Raw genomic sequence first — 27355 nt, 5'->3', positions numbered from 1 at the left:
GGATGGGAAAAGGGTGCCGTATCTCTCTGGCTACTTCCTCCTGGATAGGGGCGACGGTTTTGGGGTCTGGAACAGAGGATCTTTCTAGGGCCCAGGGTTTCCTTTTTCTGAAGTTAAGGTGAGGCTCTCAAGAAGAATGGTCTTTGACTTGGTCTTGAGAGATGGCCCAAATCCGGTCTTGGAGAAACCTTTGAAAGAGACTGAAGAAACAGGGGCCAAATAAGAGGAGTCAGATAATAAGTACTAATGGTTCCAAGAAAGGGAGCAACCAAGGGCAGGCCAGTTGGAACAGGCTTCGGGGAGTGGAAAGCTTTTGTAACTCTTTTTTGTGGCCTTTGATTCTGTCTCTAAGTTCTCTGACCCTACCCTGGACTATGCCTGTTTCGTTAACAAAAGAGCAGTAGTCTTCTCCCAGGAAAAGGCAGGTTCGTCCCTTTCTGTGGTGAGAAGGTCCAGGGCTCGTCTATTTTGTAGGGCTACAGAAGCCAATGAGTTAATTTGCCTTTGGACTGCAACAAAGGACTCCACCACCTGTTCCATATTATCCTTAAGTTCCTGGGACAGTTTGTAGTAGAAATGGGCTGAGGTCGAGATGCCCCCAATCCCAGTGCCCAGAGCTGCCGCTATGCCAGTCCCAATCAGGAGGGGGGCCATGACAGCCTGTTTTTTTCCTGTGGGAATGTTTCACCTGGGGATCTGCTACTTGTTCTATCTCTTTATCTTCTAGGATGGTAAGACCTGGGGTCAGAAAGACCAAGATGCAAGGTCCAGGGGGTTGGGGGGAAGACATGAGTAGGCATAGGTCCCTCAGAGAATGAAGATTCCTGGGCTGGTGCAATTACTTGTGCTGTCCCAGAGAACCAAAGTGGAACAGAAGAGAGTGGAGTTTGTGAGCCTGGTGTAGTTGGGACTAGAGTAGTTGACACAGGTTAGGTTTGAAGGGGCTGAAAGGAGGATATTGTCAGAGACTGGCCCAATGAGTTGTGTAGTGTTTTGTTGGGGAGGGGAGGTACAGTTGCCCTGTGACAACCAAGTGGAGAGTAAAGGGATTGCTATGTGTAGTGATGGAGACAGCGACATGCATATCCAGCACTGGGATGTGTAGTGTGTGTTCTAGAAGAACTGGAATGAGTTAAGGAGGATAAGGTGTCAGTTGTCAGAGGGAGGATTTAGGAGGGGCCGTAATTGGGAAAGGTGGTCTGAGCATCTATAGGACTCAGGGGTTGCCTGTAACTGGGAGATTAGGTTTCTTATAACCTGTTCTTGATTCTTTTTACACTGTTGATCTTGTGCCCCTCCCCCGTCTGAGTACCCCCAGCGGGTAGTGGGATAGAAACATGTGTTTTCCATTTGGCTTATAGCAGCTGCTCACGGCACTCCCTGTCTTCTGTACTTTAACAGTGAGTAGGGATTTGGACTTTCCTGCCCCGATGTTCATAGTGCATGGTTTAGGGGCCGTGTTAAAACATGAGGAATGGACATAGAAATGAATTTCATCACAGGGGCAGGAACTAGCCAGAAGGCCGGGGAGCGTAGCAAGGATAAGGAAAAGGCGAGTCATGGGTCTGGTAGTTAGACAACGTGAAGGAAATAGAATCCTAGGAGTAAAACACAGCTGACAGCATAGGTGGCACTGACGAAGAGATGGAAGATGGGTGACCAGTCTAGAGGAGACAGTTGTTAGGTCTATAGCAAGGGCTAAGGTTAAGGGTGATGTGGACTGGGGTATGTTTGGCTATGGATGGGTGACCAGTACCCCAGACTCGGGGGTCTATGGCAGGTAGGTCCAGGGAAGGTCAGGAGTAGGGGATACGGATGGTCCAGGTGCCATCTGCATGTAGGACAGAGACCACATTGAGAGGGGGTATGGTAACAGAGACCCCTAATTTGGATAACAAATCTCTCCCCAGGAGCACCACGGCGCACTGAGGCATTATGAGAAATGAGTGTTCAAGGGTCAAGTTTCCAAATTGACCGAGTAACGGGAGGCTGATTCTTGGGCTCAGGGGGACTCCAGAGACCCCCTTGATTGTGAGCTCTCAGTTTTGGGTTGGGCCAGAGTAGGAGGTCGAAAGAAGGCAGCTCCAGTGTCTACTATGAAGGAGACCTTTCTCTCAGCCACTATCCCGTCTACCCTGAGTTCTGAGCTCGTGTCCAGGACACAGGCCGGGGGGGTGCTGGAACCTGGTTTCCATCATTGGACCAACTCTCACAGGGTCGGGCTGGAGTTTTGGGGAGAGGTGGGGACCTCCCCAGGGGTGCCAGGGCGTTCCTGGGGGCAGTCCACCTTCCAGTGTTCCCACTGGCCTCAGTTCAGGTACGCCTTGGTGTGGGTCAGTGGGTTTGGGCATGCCTTTGACCAGTGTCCCAACTGGTTGCAGGGTCCGGGCCAGGGGGGTTAGGGAGGGGGGCGGTTTGAGCCCCAGTCTGGGATGACTTGGGCTGGGCTGATCTCTTCCCTTAATTGCTGCTGCCAAAAGGTATATTTAGCCTTTCTCTCAGTCTTTTTCTCTTTTAGCCTCCTTCTATTATTGAACACCTCCAGCTACTCCTAGAAGGTCCCTTTGGGGAGCTCTTGGGGCCCTTCTCTAGTTATCGAAGTTTGCGTCTAATGTCAGGGGCGGACTGATATTGAGGTTGTTATACTTTTGGACTGCCTCTGTGAGGCACACCAAGAACAAGGCTGGATTTTCGTCCGCCCCTTGGGTGATTAATCATAACTGACATGGATATGAGTATTTTTCTGCATGCCCTCTAGGAGGCAGGTGACCATATGGTTGAGTATCCTGATGCCTGGGTCACTGGGCTGGTATGTCCAGTGAGGTTCTAGTTGAGGCACCACCTCCTCAGCAGCTGGGCTGGCCCAGTCTTGGTTGTGACTGGCATGGGCTTCCGCCGCTTGCCAGATACGGTCTTTTTCATCTGGATTGAGAGTGGCATTTAGGATATAATATATGTCACTCCATGTGAAGGTTATAGGTCTCGGTAAGCCTCAGGAACTCTTTTCTGTACCTGGTAGAGTTTTCAGAAAATGATCCTAACTTTTCTTCTATCTGGCTCATGTCTGACAATGAAAATGGCACGTGGACTCGGGTGGGGCCTTCTGGTCCTGCCACTCTCAGGAGAAACGTGTTGGGTACGTGATTGCATGGCAGGGGGGTTGGGAAGCAGGGAGGAGGGACTGGGGTCACGGGGTTGAGAAAGGCTCAGGAGAGGTTTCAGAGTCACTAGGTGAGTTCGGTGAGGGGGAAGGAGGGGGTTGATGGTGTGGCTGGTAGGGAGGGGGCTCGTCCACAGGGTTGAACTTTGGGGGTGCAGAAGGTCGTGCGTGGCTGGTTAAAGCAGAAGGGTCCTTTTGTTTGGGAGGCAAGGTGCACAGAAGGACCTCATGCAACAGGACTTGCATAGGGAGGGCCTGCTCCGAAAGGCCCAAAAGGCTTGGGCATATGGGACCTCGGACCACTTGCCATTCCATTTTAAGAAGTTGGTAAGATCTTGAAGAATGTATAAGTCAAATGTGCCAAATTCAGGCCAGTGGTTTTGATTGTCTAATTAGTACTGAGGCCAGATCTGCATACAGAGCTGCTCTAAGCAGCTCGCCTTGAATTCAGTAAGAGTAGTTTGGGATTTTTGAGGACGCAGGACGAGGGGAATCTTTTGGGATAGACTGGCCAGACCCCATGATTGGGAGGCAAGCAGAGGCTCCTTCTGTGAGTCTCGGTCGTCACCCGTAGTCACAATAGGAGTTATGAGAAGAGAGCTCATTATCAAGGCGGAGCAGCCCTCACTGTCGCTTACAGAGTGGCCTTAGGCCAGGGGACCCCGGGACCAGAGAGGACAGTATACTAGGGTACCTCTAGAACACTATCCGGATCTTACCTTAATATGGGGGCCGGAGTGAGTGGAATATTGGATGCAGAGCCGTCGAATGGCAAGAGTTCCCTGTTCCAGAGGTCGTCAGAGAGAGAGAGGAAAGAGGAGAGAGAGGAGAGAGGAGAGCGAGACACGAGTGCCTCGCCCATTCCGGGGTTTCAGCACCAAAAAAATGAAAGCAATAGTTCTGCTGCTGCTGCTAAGTCGCTTCAGTCGTGTCCACTCTGTGCGACCCCAGAGACGGCAGCCCACCAGGCTCCCCCGTCCCTGGGATTCTCCAGGCAACAACACTGGAGTGGGTTGCCATTTCCTTCTTCAATGCACGAAAATGAAAAGTGAAAGTGAAGTCGCTCAGTCGTGTCTGACTCGTAGTGACCCCATGAACTGCAGCCTACCAGGCTCCTCCATCCATGGGATTTTCCAGGCAAGAGTACTAGAGTGGGGTTCCATTGCCTTCTCCAAGCAATAGTTCGGGATGAGGCAAAGAAAGGAAAACGACCTCAAAGAAGACAGGTTACCTTTAGTCAGGCAAGGAGTAGGGGACAAGCGGCCTGACGACCAGGCTGAGCGCGCGAAGGATCAGGGAGGCTGCGTATTTGGGTGAGGGGGTGGGTTGCGGAAGTGATACGAGAAGCTTTAGTCAGGCGGGGCGTTTTGGGTGATCTTTAGCTGTGATGCCATTTGCGATTGAGCAGGGGGCGGGAAGGTCCGGACAGCGGGGGGAAGTCCCGGGCTCATCCCATTATCTTCTTTTTCTAGGCCCGAGGTCATACCTGCGCTTAGTACTCAGGCCGCTGCAGCCGGCAGTAGCTGGAGATAAATTCCCCAGGCCCACGGTTGGTTCAAGATCCGCTGTAACCGCCTCAGTCTGGGTGGGGCCCGACCCCGCTACAAAGTAGCCGCGGCTGAACCCTGGGGAAGCAAAGCGCAAGCTTGTTACCGCGCCCGCAAGCTTGTTACTACAGCCCGGGTAGGCCAGCATGGAAGCCTCCGGGCGACTCGGCGCGGCGCAGTGTGCCTCGAGCGGCCCCGGGACGGGCACCGCCGCCCGTCCCTCCCAGGCCGCCGAGGGCTGCTCTACCCCTGCGTTCTGGCCGCCGAGAGCAGTGGAGCTCCGGGCGGGCAAAGCTCGAGGGGATGAGGGGCGAGCCCAGCCCCACCCGGCCCGCAGTCCGGCCGGGTGCCCTCCCCACCACACCGACCTACACTCACCTCTCAATTCAGCAAGACTGAGGCCGGTGCGCGTGTGCTGCGCCGAGAAAATGCAAGCGGGGCGGGGCGGGGCGCGAGCAGGGCATCCGGGGCGGGACGGTCGGGGGTAGGGGCGGTCCGGGCAGCCAATCCCGGGAATTATCCGGACCTGGGCGGTGCGGGCCTGGCCATGCGGTCTCTGGCTAGACCGGATGCTGCAGGTCTTTCTGTGGCAGGAGGACTAGGCAAACCTACGCAGAGCGTTCTACTCAGATGCTCTAGGAGCCTTGCCGCCTTCCTAGGCCTTGGTACTCGTGAATCTGGTTCTCTCGGCCAAGTGTCTTCCTCTGGACTGCCCTTAGAAGGCTCTGGCCAACCCAGAGATTCCCCTTCCCGTAGCTACGCTTGTTCTGTTTGTGTCCTGCAAAACTAAACTTAGAGGCCAGAGCCACGTCTTCTTGAACAAGCTCACTCCATGGTCCCTCCTAAACCTGGAGGACCAGCCTTTCTTCATGCTCTCTGTTCACTCATTCACAGTGTTTAATAAGTAAATTGGGGTGGGGGGTGGGTGTGATGGGGGAGGGTGTTGGTGGTGAGTGGGGGCGGGGGGGGGGGGCAAAGAGGCGCTATAAACCTTTCCTAGGTGACAGGTATCAAACTTGGCAAACAATCAACTGGATTAAAATTGGAGTATATAAAATGATAACTTACATTACTGTTCTAAGAGTTTATCATTTGTTAAATTTAATTCTCAAAATATTTTTAATCATCGTCACATTATAGGTGGGGAAACCCAGACAAGTCCAGAGCAGCAAACAAGTGGTGGATCTGGGATTTGAATGCATTTTGAAGGCTGCTGCTGCTGCTGCTAAGTCGCTTCACTCGTGTCCAACTCTGTGCGACCCCATAGACAGCAGCCCATCAGGCTCCCCTGTCCCTGGGCTTCTCCAGGCAAGAACACTGGAGTGGGTTGCCATTTCCTTCTCCAATGCATGAAAGTGAAAAGGGAAAGTGAAGTCGCTCAGTCGTGTCCGACTCTTAGCGACCCCATGGACTGCAACCTACCAGGCTCCTCCGTCCATGGGATTTTCCAGGCAAGAGTACTGGAGTGGGATGCCATTGCCTTCTCCAATTTTGAAGGCAGAGCCCCTCAAAACACCACACTACATTGCTTTCCCCAGGTGGGTGGGAAGGAAAACAAGTGGCCTAGGTTTGAATGGCTGACCAAGGTAGGCATCTCCAGTGGAGTTGGGGGTCTGCAGGCACAGAGAACAGCTTGTGATAGAGCCCTGAGATAGAATGGAAAGGGCTTGACCTGTTAATTGGAAGGACTGATGTTGAAGCTGAAACTCCAATATTTTGGCCACCTGATGCTAAGAACTGACTCTTTGAAAAGACCCTGATGTTGGGAAAGATTGAAGGCAGGAGGAGAAGGGGACAACAGAGGATGAGACGGTTGGATGGCATCACTGACTCAATGGACATGAGTTTGGGTAAGCTTCGGGAGTTGGTGATGGACAGGGAGGCCTGGCGTGCTGCAGTTCATGGGGTTGCAAAGAGTTGGACACGACTGAGCGACTGAACTGACCTGTTAAGGGCTCCAAAGTGCAAACAGAACTTAGGGATGTAGGAGTAGAGTGGCCTGAGAAAAGCGTGGGGCCACACCATGCAGGAGCCCCTGGCAGACTTTGTGTTTTATGCTGAGAACAAATGAAAAACTGTTCAAGCCTTTTGTTTTTTATCAATTTTTTTATTGGAGTATAGTCGATTTACAGTGTTAGTTTCTGTTGTATACCAAAGTGAATCAGTTGTACATATATTGACTCTATTTTTAGATTCTTTTCCCATATAGGTCCATAGAGAATATTGAGTGGAGTTCCCTGTGCTATACAGTAGGCTATTGTGTGACTGCATGTGTGCTAAGTCGCTTCAGTCATGTCCATCCCTTTGACCCTGTGGACTGTAGCCCACCAGCCTCCTCTGTCCTTGGAATCCTCCAAGCAAGAATACTGACTTAAGTAGATTGCTGTGCTCTCCTCCAGGGGATCTTCCTGACCCAGGAATTGAACCTATGTCTCTTATGTCTCCTGCATTGGCCAATTGCACTTTCTAAAAATGGCCAATTGCCTGCACTTTCTAAGCAGCCCTCAAGTCCTCTGGACAAAAAAAACTGCTGGGAAAGTGATCTGGGAACAGTTTAACTCTGCTTTCTCCACTCTCCTTGGGATGGAATAGATAGCACATGCTCTTCTTTTATACTGTCTTGCACATAAAAAGATAAATCACAGTATCTTCCTCAGACCTTTTTAAATCTACTTTTCCCCCTTCAATGTTGAAAAGTCATAATAAACCTGAAACCTTCTTAGTCCCTTCATTATATTTGTGTGGTAAAGCTCACAGTTGATGTCAGAAAAGAGACATCCATGTATAAAGAAAGATGTGGAACATGTTAAAAATAAGATGGATTTAACCAGCAACTTGAAAATGACCTGCAATGTATTTCTTTGTAATTTTTTGTGCTTATATTGATATTTATTTGTAATTTTTAAAATAATTTATTGTTGTTCATTCATTTATTCACTGTTTTACATCTCATTTTAGCCCAAGAAGAATGTAGTTTACAAGAATATATTACAATTCTATTTTTAAAACACAGTGAGAAAATTGGATTGCAGGGGAAATAAGATAAAGCTGGGGCTGGTACAGAAAATATAACCCATGAAGCTCTGTTGACTTGCTGGAAAAGGGCCAAAAATTTTACTCTGAGCTGCCTAACAGTCAATTCAAAAACCAGAAAATGGAAACAAATCAGACACTCAAGAGAAGCACAAAGATTCCTGAAGAAAATTTCCTCCATGGGTCTTCATAAAGAGGGCACTGCAACCAACTTCCTCAATATCAAAAACCTAGAAAAATATAATTCACATGTTCAAGATTTTTGACCCCCGGGCAGACAGTTTCCTAGTCAAGGTGATTTCACATGCTTAAACTTACTTAAAATAATTATTTTCTTCCAAGTCCTAATTATCATGTGATAGGAGGGTTATCAGGCCACATGCATCTGAGAACAAAATTGCACCTGATTTTGAAGCAGATAGGCCACATTCTATAACACTGAAATCAGTGATCAAAAACAGGTAGTATGATCCCAAAGAAAGACGTGGTAATTTGGGTTAATTCCCTGATCAAAGATTCATCATCAAATTGTATATGTGTGTGTACAGTAGTAGATTTTTAAGACAACTAAATCTCTAACAACATTATAGAATTAGGAAGTTCTCAACAATAAAATCTTTTTTTAATTAAAAATTATTTATTTATTTTAATTGGAGGCTAAATACGTTACAATATTGTGGTGGTTTTTGCCATACATTGACATGAATCAACCATGGGTGTACATGTGTCCCCCTCATCCTGAACTCCCCTCCCTGCTCCCTCCCCACCCCATCCCTCTAGGTTGTCCCAGAGCACCAGCTTTGAGTGCCCTGCTTCATGCATCAAACTTACACTGGTCATCTATTTTATATTGATAATATACCTGTTTGAATGCTATTCTCTCAAATCGTCCCACTCTTGCCTTCTCCCACAGAGTTTAAAAGTCTGCTCTTTACATCTGTGTCTCTTTTGCTGTCTTGCATATAGGGTCATTGTTACCATCTTTCTATATTCCATATATATGCATTAATATATTGAATTGGTGTTTCTCTTTCTGACTTACTTCACTCTGTATAATAGGTTCCAGTTTCATCCACCTCATTAGAACTGACTCAAATGCATTCTTTATAGCTGAGTAACATTCTGTTGTGTATATGTACCACAAATTCCTTATCCATTTGTCTGCCGATGGACATCTAGGTTGCTTCTATATCCTAGCTATTGTAAACAGTGCTGCAATGAACCTGGGGTACACGTGTCTCTTGCAGTTCTGGTTTCCTCTGTGTGTATGCCCAGCAGTGGGATTGCTGGGTCATATGGCAGTTCTATTTCCAGTTTTTTAAGGAATCTCTACACTCTTCTCCATAGTGGCTGTACTAGTTTGCATTCCCACCAACAGTATAAGAGGGTTCCCTTTTCTCCACACCCTCTCCAGCATTTATCAACAATGAAATCTTAAGTCCAGAACAGCACATCAAAGTACAAATTTATTTTGATGTGAAGTCAATTCATTGTACATCCCCTGAGAACTTAAAGTGACTTTTGAGGAAAGAATTAGACTGGCTTTTCTCTTTTAAAAAAAATAGCCAAAGAACTTTGAGCTCAGTTCCTTTTCAGTGTGTCCATTAATTTTTCTGAGTATATGGAATTATTCTCAATTCTCCCTCTGATCTTTTCCTGTTGAAAAGCTAAAAAGTTAAGAACCTGCCTCTAGCTTGGGGCTAGTGCACTGGGACAACCCAGAGGGATGGTATGGGGAGGGAGGAGGGAGGAGGGTTCAGGATGGGGAGCACATGTATACCTGTGATGGATTCATTTTGATATTTGGCAAAACTAATACAATTATGTAAAGTTTAAAAATAAAATAAAATTTAAAAAAAAAAAAAAAAGCTGAAGGAAAAAAAAAGAAAAAGAAAAAAAAAAAAAAAAAACCTGCCTCTAATATTTGCCCTTCAGTCTCACTCTAACACTGCAGGTACAATTGAAATTTTTGGAATCAAAACAAAATCATCAAGAAGCCCTGAGTTCCTTCATTCTTAAATCTTATCATAAAAATTTCCAAATATAAAAGGGAGAGAATTCAACAAGTCCCTGTATATTTATCTTCCAGGCAACAACTGTCAACCAAAACTATCATTTATTTTGCATACTTCTTCCATTTATCTCCCTTTTTGCTTGAAGTATTTCAAAGAAAACTCCAGATACTATGTTATTTCAGGCCTCAGTATTTCAGTATGAATCTCAAAAGACATAATTGTACCTGAAAACAATACCAACGTGGTTGCTAAGAAAATAAACAATAATTCCAAATTCATATTCAACATCTCCGCTTGTCTAAAAATGTCTGTTTTACAGTTTATTTGAATCGAGATTCAAGCAGGTTTACTTATATTTAGTACGTCTTCAAAGTTTAATCCTCTTTTAGTCTGGCTTCTTTTAGCATAATGTTATTCAAGGTGGAACAAACAAGAGCAGTGCTATGCATTGGTGGACTTTATTCCTTTATGGCTGAGTCATATTCCACTGATTGGACTTACTAAATTTTGTTCACCTGTTTATTAGCTGGTGGACAGGTCAGTTGTGTTGTGGTATGTTCCACATGTTGGCTGATTGCTTCCTTCTGCTGCTATTTAACTTGGGTGTCTTTATCCTGTTTTTCTTAAAACCCTGAGAGAAACTCACATTCTTGGAAACTTGTTTGTCAAACTTTAATGTATGAAAGAACTACCCGACATCCTTGCTAAAGGTGCAGAATTCCAGGCCCATCAGCAGAGAGTCTGATGCAGTCTGGTGAGAAGGCCCAGGAAACTGTATTTTTTAACCCACCAGTTGATTGTTATGCAAGTATTCCCAGAATATGCTTTGAGAAGCTCTACTACTGCTGCTGCTGCTGCTAAGTCACTTCAGTTGTGTCCGATTCTGTGCGACCCCATAGACGGCAGCCCACCAGGCCCCTCCGTCCATGGGATTTTCCAGGCAAGAGTACTGGAGTGGGTTGCCATAGCCTTGTCCAGAAGCACTATTAGGTGTCCCTAAATTTTGATTTTAATAGCACTTGACGTAAAAAAAAAGTCATAACAGCAACTGGGAGATTATTGACTAAGACTTTTAAAAAATAAAGTTGGAAATATTACTACAGAGTTACTAGAAGAGGCTAAGTGAATACCCTGGATGATGTCTTCTGGGTTGGATTTAGATATTTGCAGGAGTGATGGCCAGTAGAAATGAGTTGTGGATGTTAATTAGCCACCCTGGAGTAAGTGAAGTAGCCAAATTTAGTTTTAAACACAGTGGAAGTCAAATAGCCTCTAAGAATTAAATTACTGTATGGATCTTTACATTATTGACCTCAACATTTACAAATGCACTCAGCCTGATTAATTAGAGTACTTCTGATGCAGGAAATTTTAATTCTTAATCTGAAGCCATTTTCTCTTAGGTGACCAAAGCCAAAGTAGGTCGTAAGTATTCTAAGAGAGCTCCCCTTTTCCTCTAGAAATAGGCTATAACCATATACAACTGCATGTGCTTCAACACTTTTTCATGATCTTTTTCACTATGTAAATATTGCATTTTAAACACCCCAAACTCCTGAGTATGAAGAGTGGTTTTCCCTTAATTCAATGACAAGGATTTTCTTTCACTTATTAGATGAGTGATGTTAACAGGGTCTTAATGGTTCTCAAGCAGCCAAAGGAGCAAATGGAGTTCCATTTACTCTGCACATTCCATTATTACAGAAGAGATCAATGTGGGAGAAAAACCACCGTGCTTTTCTGGGCTGTGAGAGAGAGAGATTAAAAAAAAAAAAAAAAGGATATCAGGATATGAAAACTTAGTTTTGGGCATTTATAGGGGAGTTACCAGTAAAAGGGAAAGTTGAATTTGTGACTAATGATAATCTCAATGTCTTGACTCATTACCATGGCTTGTAAGGAATATATACCTACAGCAAAAGTATATTTTAAAAACTTTTTATTATGGACAATTTCAAGCATACCCCCATATAAGGAAAAGCTTCACATACTCAGCACCAATCTTCAGGAATTGGTAACATTTTGCCAATCTCATTTCATCTGCCCACCCACCTTTATTTTTATTCATTTTCAAGGAAATTCCAGACTTTGTCATTTCACTCATTGAAATTGTAGTAAGCATTTCTAGATTGATAAGAAAACATTTTAAAACATAACTATTTGCCATTATCATACTTAATAATTTTTTTTTTAAATCATCTAATACCAGGTCCATGTTCAGACTTCCCCTATTGTCTCAAAACTCTCTATTTACAGTTGGTTTTTTCCCATCAGAATCCAAATAAGATCCACACATAACATTTGGCTGCATCTTTAAGTCTCTCTTATTTAATGATCCTCCTTCTTTACCTGGTCACTGATTTGTTGTAGAATTGGGTAACTTTTTCTATTAAAATGACCCACATTCTGGATTTGTCTTTTTGTTTTCCCTTCTGTCATTTAGTGTGTTTATCTTTGTTTAGCTTGTTTTCTTTATTTAACTTATTTTCTACAAACTAGCTGGATAAGTATCAAGTTGAATTTTGGGGTGAGAAAACTTTCAGCACTTCTGGTGCATCATACCAAAAGGCCCATAATGGCACACTTGCCCCTTTTTACACTTTATTAGTGGGTTGAGGTTGGAGAAGCGAATGCCAACCCATTCCAGTGGTGTCAGGACACCATCCTTAGTCATCACCCTATCACTGACTAGTCTCTTGTTAATCCCAGGTGGCTTAGTGGTAAAGAATCTACCTGCCAATGCAGGAGATGCTGCTGCTGCTAAGTCGCTTCAGTCATGTCCGACTCTGTGCGATCCCGTAGACGGCAGCCCACCAGGCTCCCCCGTCCCTGGGATTCTCCAGGCAAGAACACTGGAGTGGGTTGCCATTTCCGTCTCCAATGCATGAAAGTGAAAAGTGAAACTGAAGTCACTCAGTTGTGTCTGCCTCTGTGTCTGCTCCTCTGTCCCTGGGATTTTCCAGGCAAGAGTACTGGAGTGGAGTGCCATTGCCTTCTCTGGAGATGCAGGAGACGTGGCTTCAATCCCTGGGTTGGAAAGATCCCCTGGAGGAGGAAATGGCAACCCACTCCAGTATTCTTGGTGGGAAATCCCATACCCATAGGGTTGCAAAGAGTCGGATGCGACTGAGCACACAGGCACCCTTTCACTAAATGGCTTTGGCTTCCACTAGTGCTCATTCCTTAAGCTCTTTATTCATAGCTGTAAAATATCAGAATTATTAGAAATTTTAAAAAAATCATTCCTTCTGCTTTTATTAGCTGGACTTCTAGAAAGAACAAGTTTTCTTCAAATACTGCTTGATTACTCCCCAAAACAGGTCACATGGGTAAGGCAGGATAAACCTTTTTTCTCCCCCCCCACCTCAAATTTCAGAATAATATTATACAACCTCAAGAATTACAGGAAGGTTTCATATTTTCATGAATTCAGGATTTTTATATGTTTTACATTCATCAAAAGTAAGTTTCTAAAACTGATGCTGGAAATGGAATAATGAAATACTGGCATCAGTCTTTTGAGCCAGAGTTTCTCAAAGTATGGCCACAGACCATATACATCAGAATCCCCTGGGGCACTGGCTAATTTGTAAATTCCTGGTCCCCCCCCAAGACCTCCTCTCCAAGGAGGAAAACCCCGGAATCTGCATTTCTAACAAGCTTCTCTAAAGATTTCTAAAGCAGCTATGGAATGGGTAGCTTTACGGAACAACCTCATCAGAGCGCGGGGACAAAGCCCCAGGTGGGTACACAGCTGAGCAATTCAAAATAAGGTCACAAGATCAATGACCACTGATCATTCAAGAAAAGAGAAGGTGGATACACTAACCCCTTCAAAAAGGGCCCAACAGGAACTTCCCTGGTGGTCCAATGCCTAAGACTCTGTGCTCCCAATGCAGGGGGCCCAGGTTCGACCCCAGGGAACTAGATCCCACATACCACAGCTAAGGATTCACATGCCAAGGCTAAAAGATCCCACATACTGCAACGAAAGCCCGCACAGCCAAATAAATGAAATATATATATATATTTTTTTTATTAAAAAGGGCCCAACAGACAAGAGTAGTACTGTACAGTGACCTTAGCTCTTTCAAGTTTTCTATCAGATGTCACCGTCTCAATGAGGCCAATCTTCTAACCTCGTAACATGGCAACCTGCCAAATTACTCTGTTCTACTACCTTTTTTTACATAGCAATTATCAACTTATTTATTATGCCCCTTGTCTGACTCCACCTGCTAGAATGCAGGCCATATTAGAGCAGTGAACTTCGTTTTTCCAACTATTTCAAGGGCCTAGAAAAGTGGTTGGCATATACTGCTGCTGCTAAGTCACTCCAGTTGTGTCTGACTCTGTGCGACCCCATAGATGGCAGCCTATCAGGCTTCCCCATCCCTGGGGTGTTCAATAAATGTTTGCAGAGAGTTGAATAAATAAAAGTGGGATGCCTGTGTAATGAAAGAAAATAATAGTTCTACCTTATATTTCAATACTTGGTAGATATTTTGTAAACATAATGTTTATGCATGTGGATCATTTCATATTAGAGGAAGCATTGAACATTTTGGACTGAAAAGCACTAGAATCCTTGCCTGGTCTTTGATGCAAATGGTCCTGGACCCCTTACAGTGCTCTACCTGGATTGAGACAATCTAGGTTCTGACTATACATTGTTCTTAGAACTCTGGAAAACTTCCACAACAATAAATTCTGTACAGCATGGCTCGACATGACATTGAACTAACCTCTCCTGTGGATTTTCTTGGACCAGTGTGTTGTTCACATCCAAAGCCTCAGATCCTGCGTAGCTGCTGTCCAGTAGGCCCCAGAGACTATCACTGCATGATGTGTCGTCGCATCAGGTAACATGGCTCTGCATCCGTTAAGACATGGAGTGTCACTGGTATTTGGAGGATCATGTAGCATCGTTCTCACACGTCCTACTTTCAAATTGCTCATCTCCTCAAGGGGATATACTTTCAACATTTTATTAAAGTCCCCAGGTGCTTGGCATTTTGAGCGAAACATTTATTTAGTTGGTTTTCCATAGAAGTGATGATCCATTTCTGTAATTTCACTTGCCTTTATTTATTGAATTTTAAATATCATTGTTGAATGCACTGACTCATAGGGGATAAAATACAGATGCATAGAAGAAAAGCCAAACTTGCAAATCTTGGCAACTGAATTTTCTGCAGATTGGAGAATGCTAAACTACATCACTCAGCATTTTTTCTGCCCAAGTACTTGAAGGGGGAAAAAAAAAACAAATGAGAATTAGGTAGCTGGGGCATAGCGGAAGTCCTAGCTCTCCCTGAATGAATGCAGACTCATTGTGTGCCAGTGAAGCTCTGTGTTATGCCAGTACCCAGCCCAGAGAAGGGCATGGCAAAGGACAGCACTGGGCGATCCAGAAGTCCCTACAGGGGACTGGAATTATATGCAACTTTTATTGAGATTCTTCAAGTTGCTGCCAATGAATGCCCTGGCATTGAATTCCAGGCAGAAACCTGGCCTTGATGTTATTTGATTAGGGCAGGAGTCAGTTCAAGTGCCTATGAAAGGAAGGCAGCATAAAGGAGTGAAGAGGCCTGGATAGGAGGCTGGTAAATTAGGGAGATATGTCCCCATTGAACAAAGCCACCCCAGTCAACAAGATCTCTGAATGGCTCGAGCTTTTGGTATTTCAAGAGAGGCTTATCATCTAAATTTTTATGTGAACTCTTTAGATTTCAAAGGTTGTCATTAATTCAAATAGCTTCTAAACACTGCACTGGTTAAACTAAACACATCTGTGGGCTATTGTTTGGGGGCTTTTGATTTAAGGGACTGTTGTTGTTCAGTCACTAAGTCATGTCCAACTCTTTGTGATCACATGGACTGCAGCATGCCAGGCTCCCTTGTTCTCCACTGTCTCCCAGAGTCTGCTCAAATTAATCTCCATTGAGTCGATGATGCCATCCAACCATCTCATCCTCTGCTACCCACTTCTCCTTTTGCCTTCAATCTTTCCCAGCATCAGAGTCTTCTTCAGTGTGCTGGTGCTTTGCATCAGGTAACCAAACTATTGGAGCTTCAGCTTCAACGTCAGTCCTTCCAACAAAGACTCAGGGTTGATTTCATTTGGGATTGATTTAAGAGATACAGTACCTTAAGTTAATACCACAGTGATATAGAGGAGAACTTATATTTCCCAGACCAAGATGGTGAAAGTTAGCCTATAGATGGTTTGCTGATGCTACTAGTGAAGTTAAAGTCACTCAGTTGTGTCCGACTCTTTGCAACCTCATGGACTATAGAGTCCATGGAATTCTCCAGGCCAGAATACTGAAGTGGGTAGCCTTTCCCTTCTCCAGGGGATCTTCCCAACCCAGAGATCAAACACAGGTCTCCCGCCTTGCAGGCAGATTCTTTACCAGCTGAGCCACAAGGGAAGCAGAAACTCAAACCATGAACATCGTAGGGATAAATTAGCTATATTTTGGTCAGTAGAGAAAGGCTAGACATTTGCAATTGTGTGCCATTTTTAATCTAGAAGTTCTGGATGAATGTACAAGGATCAGTGTGGAGCTATAACTTGAGGTTCACAATCTACTGATTGTGGGTCAGTAGTGAAATCTTCCTACAAGAAAGTCACCACATTATGGAGCTAGCCCTCAACCCCCCTTGAGTCCTCAAAGGAAGACAGCACAGTATTTGCATGAATTGCTCTATAAAACTCTTAGTCTTGACTTGCTGGTGAAGACAGTAGTGAGAATTTAGACAGACTGCTTTTGTCTTTCTGAAGAGTGATAGCCAGATGGCATGTTCTGTTGGGATTGGATTTCAGTGTTGTTGTCTTCTAATTAGTCAGAGAAAGCATGGCTATATAATTACAACATGTGGACAGAGTGTTCTTTCATGGTTAACTAAGTGCACTTACAAAATTAATCTGAACTCTAAGAAATTGAGTTCAAAGCGAAATTTTAGACTTAAGAAAGTACATTGAATAAAAATTTAGGTACCCTATAAAAGACCAGGGATGTAGGGACTAGAATTCTAGTTCTGGCTCTGTCCGCAACTGATATGGGTCTTAATCATTTAATCTCTCCCGGCTCCAAGGCAGTTGAATTAGATTAACGTAACTGTAATATTCAATTATTCTACAACTCACACTTTACTTTTTAAAAAGCTGGTTATTTTCTGTTACTGCTTATAGGCACTGACTATTCATTCCTCTGTCTTATTTTGAGGAGAGAGTGGATGGATCCTTTTCTTGCTAGATGATTCACATGTACTTGTCACATGTCTATGTTATTGCTTTTATACTAGTTGGGACATGGACCTTACTGAGATGGGCTTACAATGAAACAGGGTGATGTGGATTCAGTACCAAAAATATTTAATAAGCGTTATTAAGTTATATGGAGAAGGAAATGGCAACTCACTCCAGTACTCTTGCCTGGAAAAAACCCAAGGACGGAGGAGCCTGATAGGCTACAGTCCATGGGGTCACAAAGAGTCAGACATGACTGAGCAACTTCACTTTCTTTCACTTTATTAAGTTATATATGGCATACTTACCAAAAGGCGAACGTTAAAAAGCTTGATGTACTAAGCCACTTCAGTCGGGTTCGGCTCTTTGTGACCCCCATGGGCTGTAACCAGCCAGGCTCCTCTGACTATGGGATTCTCCAGGCAAGAATACTGGAGTGGGTTGCCATTTCCTTCTCCATGGGATCTTCCCAACCCAGGGATTGAAACTGCGTCTCCTATGTCTCCTTCACTGCAGGTGGATTCTTTACCACTGAGCCATGTGAAGCAACAGGTGAGTGTAAGTTAGTATGACCCCTTTACAAACCAGTTTAGCATTATCACCCCAAGTTGAAAACATGCCTACCCTATGATCCAGCAACTTATACCTAGATGTATATCCAACAGAAATGTGTGTGCATGTTCACCAAAGGACACATACAAGAACATTCATAGAAGCATTTTTTGGTAATACATTTAAGATGAAAGCCAACCAAATATCCATCAGTGTTGAATTTTTATATAAACCGTGATATCTTCATAATACTGTATAGCAACAAAAGCTAACAAACTACAGATTTTCTGAGCAACATGGCTGAATCTTATAATACTGAGCAAAAGAAGCCACACAAAAAAGAGTTACACACTGCATGGTTTTATTTAGATAAACACAAACAGAAAACCCAGGCAAAAATAAGCTATTGATTTAGAAGTCAGTGTAGGGGTTTGAGGGGGGAGAGGGGTTGGGAGGAGCATGGGCGAGGACTTCAGGAATGCTGATTATGTCCTATTTCTTCACTTGGGTGGTGGTTGTACAGGTGTGCCTGTTTTGTGACAATTCACTTAAGGTTTATGCCTGTATGTATGTTTTAATTAAAAATTAGAAGTTCTGAATGTGTGCTTTAATTTAAAATATTAAAAACATAGAAAAGTCTCATGCTCTGTTCTTAGACATAATATCAACAGCTCTTTTAAAAAGTTGTTATAACCTATAGGAATCATAATAGCTGAAACTTATTATAAGTGACTTCAACTAAATGGCTGAAGAAGTAAGCTATCTTAAATTGTCCTTTTTATTTAAAAATAAAGTTCAAACAGCAACAAATATAGTGTGCTTAAAATGGAAACATCCACAGTATCATTGTTTCAGTTGAATCAGAATTCCATCAAAAACAGCAGAAATCACTTGTAATCATTTGAATCAATTTGTACTCTTGAAACATTTGAATTCACTTACTGAGCTTCCCTCATAGCTCAGTTGGTTAAAAAAAATCTGTCTACAATGCAGGAGACCCAGGTTCAATCCCTGTGTCAGGAAGGTGCCCTGGAGAAGGATATGGCAACACATTCCAGTATTCTTGCCTGGGAAATCCCATGGACAGAGGAGCCTGGCAGGCTACAGTCCATGCAGTCACAAGTCAGACATGACTTAGCGACTAAACCACCACCACCATCTAGCTCATGGAGATCTTGAAAGGCTTATCGAATGGGTACGTAGAGCATCCCAAGCTGTCAGCTCCTCACAGCCTCTCTCGGACCACTGGCGATGGTAGGTGATGACTGGCGTGTGTACAGTACTTTTCAGGGCACACAGCACCACAGCCACCAGTAGGAGGATCTGCTCACGTGGCCTTATTACTATCACCCTTAATTTGGCTGTCTGACCCTATTTTATTTTTTAAAATTTATTTTTAAATTGCTGACCCTTTTTTCTGAGAAGAAATGCAAGAGTAGAACCCTAAACATTCACTGGAGACAAAACTATACAGTGAGAGAGTTCACGTCAATCTTGCTTTCAACGAACCACATGGTTGCCAGTTTTCTGGAAGAGCAGCACCACAAAGGAGACTTAAAAGCGCCTCTGCCTGAGGGAAGTCTCATTCCAGGCATCACTTGTGAATCCCTGCCCTTCCACCAGGTGGCAGCGGTTGTCGGGAGGTTGTTAAAGCTATGCAAGCGATCAGACATGGGCTGGGAGCACCCCTTTGGGTATGATCTGGTGAGGAGGCATACATCTTTCCTCTACTGTAAACAGTGTTTATGGACATGGAAGGAATGCAAGTGCCCCCAAAGAAAGCCTGTTCTAAATCTGATTAGGCTATTGGAACAACGATTCGCTTACACGAGAGTTTATACTTGGAGTTCTTCTAATCTTATCCTTTCAGTCAACCTTTCAACAAATATTGAGCCTTCTAAGAGCCTTACTGTTCTGAGGGCCATGGCAATAAAGAAAGCAGTCAAAACCCCTTGGGGGCAATGGAGCTTCTATTCCTGTCTACTAAGACAGTGGAGGCCATCTCCTGTTAATTTCTTCAATCTAATGGATGGATGACTTCCTCCTTTCCAAAGCTCTTGGGCCCTCAACCTGAACGAGTGCTGTGCTCCGGCACACCTGACTCTTTGCGACCCTATGGACTGCAGCCTGCCAGGCTCCCCTGTCCATTGGGTTCTCCAGGCAAGAATACTGGAAGGGGTTGCCATGCCCTGCTCCAAGGGATGTTTCTGACTCAGGGATCAAACCCGCGTCTCCTGCATTGGCAGGTGGATTCTTCCCCACTGAGCCACCTGGGAAGCCGCTCAACCTGACTCCTATTCTTCTAATAACCGTCACTTGCAGGTTCACTGGCTCCTCACATCTTGATGACAAATGTACTAATACTTGTGGTAAAAGAAAAAAATAAGATGACTAAACCCTTCCATTGATTCCCTTGCCTTCCTTAGGCTGCTGAGATCTCTCATTTTATGATCAAATCTCTTTAGAAGTCTCATTTCTAAATGAAGGAAGCTCATTTGCTTCAACTTCCTCATCATGCACTTACCTTCTAAATCCTGCCTTCCCCATACGCATGATGGCTAAATTCTGTATAATTCAGATCAGAACTTGAAGGAAAGAGAAAACCACCAGGAAAGCAGGATGGTGAGCAAAATGGTTCTGATCAAGGAAGCCAAGTGTTGTAGGTAAAAAATTAATTACCTGTTAATTATCTGAGAGCTTCCTGTGTGCACACAGCATTGTGCCAGGCATTTCAGGTTTCTAAAGAAATGTCAAAAGTGACCTCTGATAAAAGCCTACCAAGAAAGGTGAGACTGAGAAGACTTCCTCTGGAAGCAAGCTTTGAATTGAGTTTTGAGGAGTGAGTGGACTTGAAATGGAAGGCAGAATAATCAGCTGAGGGTGGGGGGAGCTGTGAGGCTGCAGGCACAGAGGCAGAGTGATGTGATTTAAAGGAGGTCCTTGCAAACCAAGCAGAGGCCCACTTCAGGAAGGTAACTTTGAGCTCTTTAATTATCTATTTATCTCTTCTTCCCTTGAAAGCCAAACACGTTTAGTCTGTTTTCTCATATCACTCTTATTAATCTAATACGAATAATCCAATATCCTAACTGTTCCATGCAAACTGCCTTTGATATAATTCAAAGAACTTTTCAGCAGTAGGTTCTGGTGCTTAATTGAATCTGAACAAGTTACTTAAACCCTTTCAGTCTTGGTTTTCTCTTCTCTAAAATGGGAACTTTAACAGTGCTTTCCTCCACAGGATTGTCAGAGGGTTAAATGCATCTTAAAGTTTTGCTCAAGAATTGAACATTGTTATTAATCACCTTTGATATCTAAGCTGTATTTGATACTTTTGACTACCCCCTCCCATCTTGAAGTACTCTGGCATTTGCCACGCTGCATGTTTGTTTCTCGTCTACCACTTTAGAAGCACTGTATTCATTTCCTTTGGCTTCTCCTTCCTCCACCTGATCGGTTGCATGGTGGGGCTCTTCCCAGCTATTCCTTTGTCTACTCTAAGTCAACACTCCTTGGCAAAACTCTTTCTATGCAATTTCATCCATAACCACATGCCTTCTGTTATTTTCTCTATGTTAATTAGACTTACCTCCAGCCCAGACATCTCTTCTGAGCCCCAGATTGGTATCTGACATAATCTTTACAGGTTGTTCCATGGTTATTTCTAACTCAGCTTCTGAAATCAAGTTCATTTCTTCTCAACCACCTATACCTGCACTTTCTCCTTCAGCATTCTCTATCGTAAGAAAAATGACATTCCTTTTCATTCTAGTCAGAAACCTGGGTTTTATCTTTGACTCATCCTTGTCCCTCATCCCAGACAACCTCCAAAAACGTCTGCAGTCTGTCTGCTTCTCCCCTTTCCATTGCTGTTCCTTACCTAAACCCAGGCTCCCAGGAGCTCTGGGACTCTCTCTCCACAGATTTCTAACTGGCCTCCCATAGAGCACTTTTGCTTTCTGTCAACCCGCTTTCCCCACACAGTAGCCAGCTATAGTCATCTCTTCTTTCAGTTAATCAAAATGTATTAGCAAATTGAAATCAAATTATGTTCTAGCCCAGTTTAAAAGTCCTTCAATGGCATTTCAATTGGCACTTCAAAATAAGTCAATTGTTCCAAAGACTTAGGGAATCTTAACCACCCATAAACACATTCATGGCTTTAGAGGTAGTTTTCTCATTGTAGAAATTCACTCCAAAGTTTGCTTATCCTAATTTATATTAACTGCATGCAAAAAGTAGTGAAGACATCCACAGTGATGCCAATGACCACCACACTAGAAACACAGAGCACAGCAGAATGCTGTGACTGCCTCCTCTTATTTTAGGACCATTGGTACCTCACACAGCATCTGGTGCAAAGCATGTTTTTAGTATTTGCTGTATACATGATGTAAAAGGGAAAAGACTGTCATAAAGTTCCTCACAGAATTGAAATATAACCCTCAGAAGCCAGTCTGGTTTTAAACTGAAGTCTACAACTAGGAAAATGTTTTCCCCCTGACAGCCAAATGTTTACTAGTCTTTGCATTTCAAATGAGGTGCAATAACCTATTCAGCAATGAGGGGAAAGGGAGAGAGATGAATGTGCCAGGCACAGTGCCTGAGACCAGATGAGATCTTTTTTAATACAAAAGACAAGGTACCTTCCCTCTAGGAGCTTCCAGGCCACTTGGAAAGAGGCAATTGCCCAAATATTTAATATCTGATTTCTTGGCTGCTCTTTTGGACAAAGCACTGTGTCTTAGGTGTAAAATGGTAAGCAAAAACAGACCTCTCACTTCACATCTAATGTGAGATGAGAAACAGATACTAAACACTCACATGCACAAAAATAATAGCAGCAATCACTTATAATGCACATCAGCCATAGTTTTGTACTCTATATAAACACAATCACACTCTATGAAGGGCCTCTTCTTTTTATGGATCCAGGAATTTTGGCATAGAAAAGTTAAGACATTTGCCCAAGTCCAGAGAGTCTGGATCCAGGACTCCCCTTTTTAACCACCCACTCTACTGTCTCCACGCTGTGTGCTGGATGGCATAAGCAATTCACAAATATAAGGTCCATGAAGGGAAGAGGGATGGCACTGTGAGAACATATGACAAAGGCATCCCATCTTGTCTCAGGTCATCTGGAGGCTGCATAACGGTAACTAAGCCAAGAGGGGAAGCAGGAGGGCAATGACACAAAACTGGTAACAACAGAAGGGCATGAACCATCTGGATGTACTTCATTGGTGGTGGTGGGAAGCAATCTTGGACGGCATCATGGAGAAGAAAGACTGGAAAAATCCACGTAGTAGGAAGAGAACAGAGGAAAAGGGAACATCATGAATTCAGAATGAACCTAATGAATTTTGCGAACAGGGAAACAATGATGTTTTAGAATTGTTTCAGTCATGAGCAGCAGTCACTCAATTTGAACGACCAAAGAAAACAAGGACATTACCAACTTGAGTTGCTGAAAAGGCCTTGGCAGCAGGACAAAAGATGTTGTTTTACATTTCTCAGCTTTATTTTTCTTCACTCAAGCAGTGGAAAGACAGAAGCTCTAGATATTATCGTACCAGCTCAGCAAACTAAAGAAGGGGAGCACTTCTTTCCCCAAAGACCCAGGGCCAACTCTAATTGGCTCAGCGTATATCACATCCTCCTAGCTGAACCAATCACTGTGGCTGGGCCATGTGGTGCTTTCATTGGCCTGGCCTGAATCAGGTTCCTTCATCTGTTTAGTGCTAGCCTATGTCCCAACTTTCCACTTGTGTACTTTGCCCAGATTTTACTCTATATCTTCGAATCAGCTGGCCCCTATGTGTGAAACACTTCTCCTAAAAATTCTCATTAGCTTGTCAACATTTTCATTACTTTGCATCTTATCACCGCCAATGTTTCCCGCTGAAAAAGACTGAGGTTACAATTCTTCAACTAATGCCCTTTCCGATTTAAGGCCTGTGAATACCAACCTCGTACTAGTGTAAAAATATATTTAATTATTCATGAGTCTGACAAGATCTGCTGTGTTCAGTTGATTTGTTGTTTGTAATTCACTGAGTTTCAATCTGAATGTTTGTCTATATTGAACACTTAGGTTTTAGCCTATAGGCTGTTCATGCAAAGGATGCCTTGCTGACATAGCACTCAGCAATCCAACGATGTTCAATTTTCATTGTGTCAATGGCATTTTCAATCCTGTGGACTTTGCCATCCATTATGCTATAATAATGGCAGAAATTCTGAACTCTATTATGGCATAAAATTTCTATATTATTTAAGATTTTGTATTAATGCTTTTATAGTGGAATGTCTGTGAAATTTGAGTCCTAAGGCTTGAGTTCTAGCCTTGAGGTTGCTCCTGAACTTGTTCTATGACTTTCCTCAAGTATAATATTTTAAACCTTTACAGGTGTCAGTTGTGGGCTTCCCAGGTGGCACAGTGGTAAAGAATCTGCCTGCCAATGCAGGAATGCAAAAGACGGGCGTTCAATCCCTGGGTGGGGAAGATCCTTTGGAGGAGGAAATGGCAACCCACTCCAGTATTCTTACCTGGAGAATCCCATGGACAGAGGAGCTTGGAGGGCTACAGTTCATGGGGTAGTGGGATGTGACTGAGCCACTGAGCAGGCACATACACTCAGGTGTCAGTTACCCTAACTGGCCATAGGTTGGGTGTTTTGTTGTCTTGTCTTCAAGGTGCTCAGGCAGATTAGCACACCAGCTTCAGTAGGATGCTTGGTATCCTAAGCTTTTTTTTTTTTTTTAACTGACCTACAAAAGGCGATTATAATAGGATCTATTATCTGATGGTTTTGGTGGTGACCAAGATCCTGAATGTAAAGAGCATCATGACTGACAATGGTAAAAAGTCACAGTGAGCTACCATCATTATCAGGATCTGTTTGGAAAAAAGATGTAGGCAGAATAACTTAAGCAGGAATTGATGTCTGGAAACCCATTAAATATCCTGAGCCAAGATGACCCCCAACGAAACTTTTAGTCTCCGTTGTCTTATTTCCATCCCAGGTCCTAGGGACATTAACAATCAATGGTCTTCAACTATTAAAGAGCATAACACTGAATAGATAATGGAGGACAGGAAGTGAGCTATTTTCCCAGTATGTTCCTCTTGGTGGTTAGATAAATGCTATCTTCAATTTTATTAATTTCTCCTCCAATTCGATTTGTCATTAAATATATGGGTTTAAGAACTGTCAGGCGTTTCCCTCGTAAGACTTCTCTGTTTAAAGCATAAAACTGCAACTTTGTATGAGAACTGTTTTACACCTTCGGAAACGGGCTCCTCCACTTCACAGAACATAACTGCTAAGTGGTGTAGATTCACGGTTTGAGTCAAAAACCACGACTGTGTTTGCAGGAAATGTGTATAAGCCAATACAATGACCCTCCAAACCTAAACAAGCTGGGAGGCCCCGAGAGAAGTAGGTTTTTCTAGAAGACGCGGAAAAGTTTGTTTTTCATTCTTTCCAGAGTCCAACGCTCCTCGGACCATCCCTAGTCCTTGTCCAGAACCGAGACTTCCCCTTTGTACCTGCTACTGTCACCCAGTGCCCGAGCGCGCCTCGGCCCAGGCTCCCGTCCCCCTCGACCCGGCAGGCCAAGGGCTCTCGGCACTCCCGTGTCCTGACCCCATTTACTTCGTGGGTCCCCGCCGGTGCCATCTAGCTGGAAACCCGGGGACAAACGAAAAGTTGGACGTAGTCACCCCTGCCCCTTGCCTCCTCCACTCGCCCGAAAGTGAAAACGCGGGGCTGCTGCGGGCCGCGCGGCCGGAAAGAACAAGTGAAGAGAGAAAGCGGCCCCGAGTCTCCAGCCCGCGCGCTGCACCTTCCGCCGGCCGACACCCAGCGCGGGCTCGGTCCTCGCTTCCCGGGCGGCGCCGCGGGCCGGAGCTGGGCGGAGGAGGCCGCCGGCGCGGACGGGTCCGCCCGGGGGACAGGCTGCAGCTGCGCGAGCCCGGGCCTGGCCGCGCTTTCCAGCCGGTTCGGAGTGAAGCAGGACGCCGAGAAAGAAAAAAGAGAAAAGCCGAGCCAGGGCGGCAGGCGGAGGCGGGAGGAGGAGCCGCGGGGACCCGGGCCGGGTCGGGGCCGGAGCGCTCGGGGCGTGCGGGCTGCACGCGGCGCTCGGGCCGCCCCTCCTCCCGGCGCAGCCGGCCGCGGCCCAGGCTCCCTCGCTCCGCCACTCCCCGCCCCTCCGCTCTCCCGCCCGCCTCCCGCCTTCCCCGCCCTCCCCGCCTCCTCTCCTCCCTCCCGGCCTCCCTTCTCCCAGCCAAACTGAAAGCCGGACCCCAGGCCGCCTCCCCGCCGCCGCCGCCGCCGCGCCCGGCCTCCCCGCGAGCGCTCCACCATGGCCGGTCCTGTTTTCCCCTTGTAAAGATGGCGGTGCGGGATCGCTGTAACCTTTAGACTAATGACTGTCCGAAACATCGCCTCCATCTGTAATATGGTGAGTGGTCGCCGCCGCCGCCTCGAGGGTCGAGCCCCAGGCGCGGGGAGACGAAGAATGGGAAACCCGAGCTGCACGCCCGCCGAGCGGCCGGTGGGGGTGGGGGCGGCGGGGGCAGCGCGGCGCCGCCAGAAGTTCCCGGCCCCCGGGCTGGGCGGGCCGGTCGCGGCCCGGAGAGCTGCCGGGGGAGGGGCCGGGAGCCCCCCGCCCCCTTCTCGGCCCCGGGACCCGGGAGCCCGCCCGCCCGCGCGTCCCTGCGCCGCTGCGCCTCCGCCCTCGGGTTGCGGTGAAGCGTCTTGGGGGGAGGGGGTAGGCCGAACCCGGACGTCCCGGGGGACCAGGTTGGAGGAGAAGCTGGGGTGGCGGGGGACGCCCACCATGTTCTTGCCGAAGATAAAGCCCTGCCGGACTCCCTGACCGCCCTTGTCTCATTTTTGAGTTCACTCTTTTAAACTGTATTTAAGATTCACTTTGCAGAGGCAGTCGGTGTGTCTGGAGAAATCTGAAATGTGATAGAGCTGTAAAAAAGTGCAAAATTGTGGTTAGGGAAGTGAACTTCTACCTGGTTTGGGAAAGAACGGTCATTTGTTGTGGATGCCTCAGTTTCCCCATCTGTGAAAGGGGGACAAGGTCATAAGGCAGTGACATTTAAAGGGCCGCCTGAGGGCATGGAGGAGGTCTCCAGGGTTATCCTGCCTGATTAACTGTAGACCCAAGTGTGGACCGGTGGGTGTGGACGCAGCAAGAGGACACTGCTGGGCTCTGGTGAGGACGGGGCCCATGACATCGTGTCCACTTTAATTTGTATTTCTCCCATTGCTTTGCCTTCTGCAGGAACAACCTCCAGCCCTTGGGTCCCCAGGGTGCCTCCTGCTGGTACCTCCACTTGTCAGAGCCTTGGGGAGCAAGGCTTGCCCCCTGGAGTGAGGCACTGCCTTCCTGTGCAAGATGAGAGGGTGTGTGCTTTGCCTCGCCTGTCCAAAGACCACCCCCCACCCCGCCCCCATTTTGTCTCCCCTCCCTCCAGCTGGATGGAACACATGGTCTTTTAATGCCAGTTTGGGGAAACCTCTCTGAAGCTAATAACACAGGCCGCTAAAGGGAATCTGAGGAGGCTTGATTGAGAAGCCTGAGAGTAAGGTGATCTGGCTGCCCTTCCCCCATCACCGAGCTTTTAAAATCTTCTGTCCCACATTCCCCTGCAAGATTAACACATGGGAAAGGAGCATTAAGGAGCCATGTGTTACTCAGGGATGGAATCAAGACCTACTGGGGCTGGCTTCAGTGTTCAGTGCTCTTGGACGTGGCTACTGCTGTGGTGGGCAGA

General features: G+C 45.5%; 1 protein-coding gene and 1 long non-coding RNA gene across 2 annotated transcripts in view; both read left to right on the top strand.

Annotated features, from left to right (window-relative positions):
* The first annotated feature begins 14174 nt into the window (after positions 1-14174).
* Positions 14175-24048, top strand: LOC113894284. The gene is made up of 3 exons (XR_003511529.1): positions 14175-14617; positions 17527-17562; positions 22696-24048. It is a non-coding gene; the product is annotated as an uncharacterized LOC113894284 (long non-coding RNA).
* A 1623-nt stretch (positions 24049-25671) lies between these two features.
* The window catches only part of USP46 (ubiquitin specific peptidase 46), a 76912-nt gene continuing 75228 nt past the window's right edge, over positions 25672-27355 (top strand). The window contains exon 1 of the mRNA XM_027544492.1: positions 25672-26028. Coding sequence (XP_027400293.1) covers positions 25993-26028 — 36 coding nt within the window. The 5' untranslated portion in view covers positions 25672-25992. The remainder of the gene's footprint in view (positions 26029-27355) is intronic.

Source organism: Bos indicus x Bos taurus, chromosome 6 (assembly GCF_003369695.1).
Source record: "Bos indicus x Bos taurus breed Angus x Brahman F1 hybrid chromosome 6, Bos_hybrid_MaternalHap_v2.0, whole genome shotgun sequence".
Lineage (NCBI taxonomy): Eukaryota > Metazoa > Chordata > Mammalia > Artiodactyla > Bovidae > Bos > Bos indicus x Bos taurus.
The sequence above is the reverse complement of the archived record's forward strand: the minus strand, read 5'-3'. Positions and strand labels throughout refer to the sequence as shown.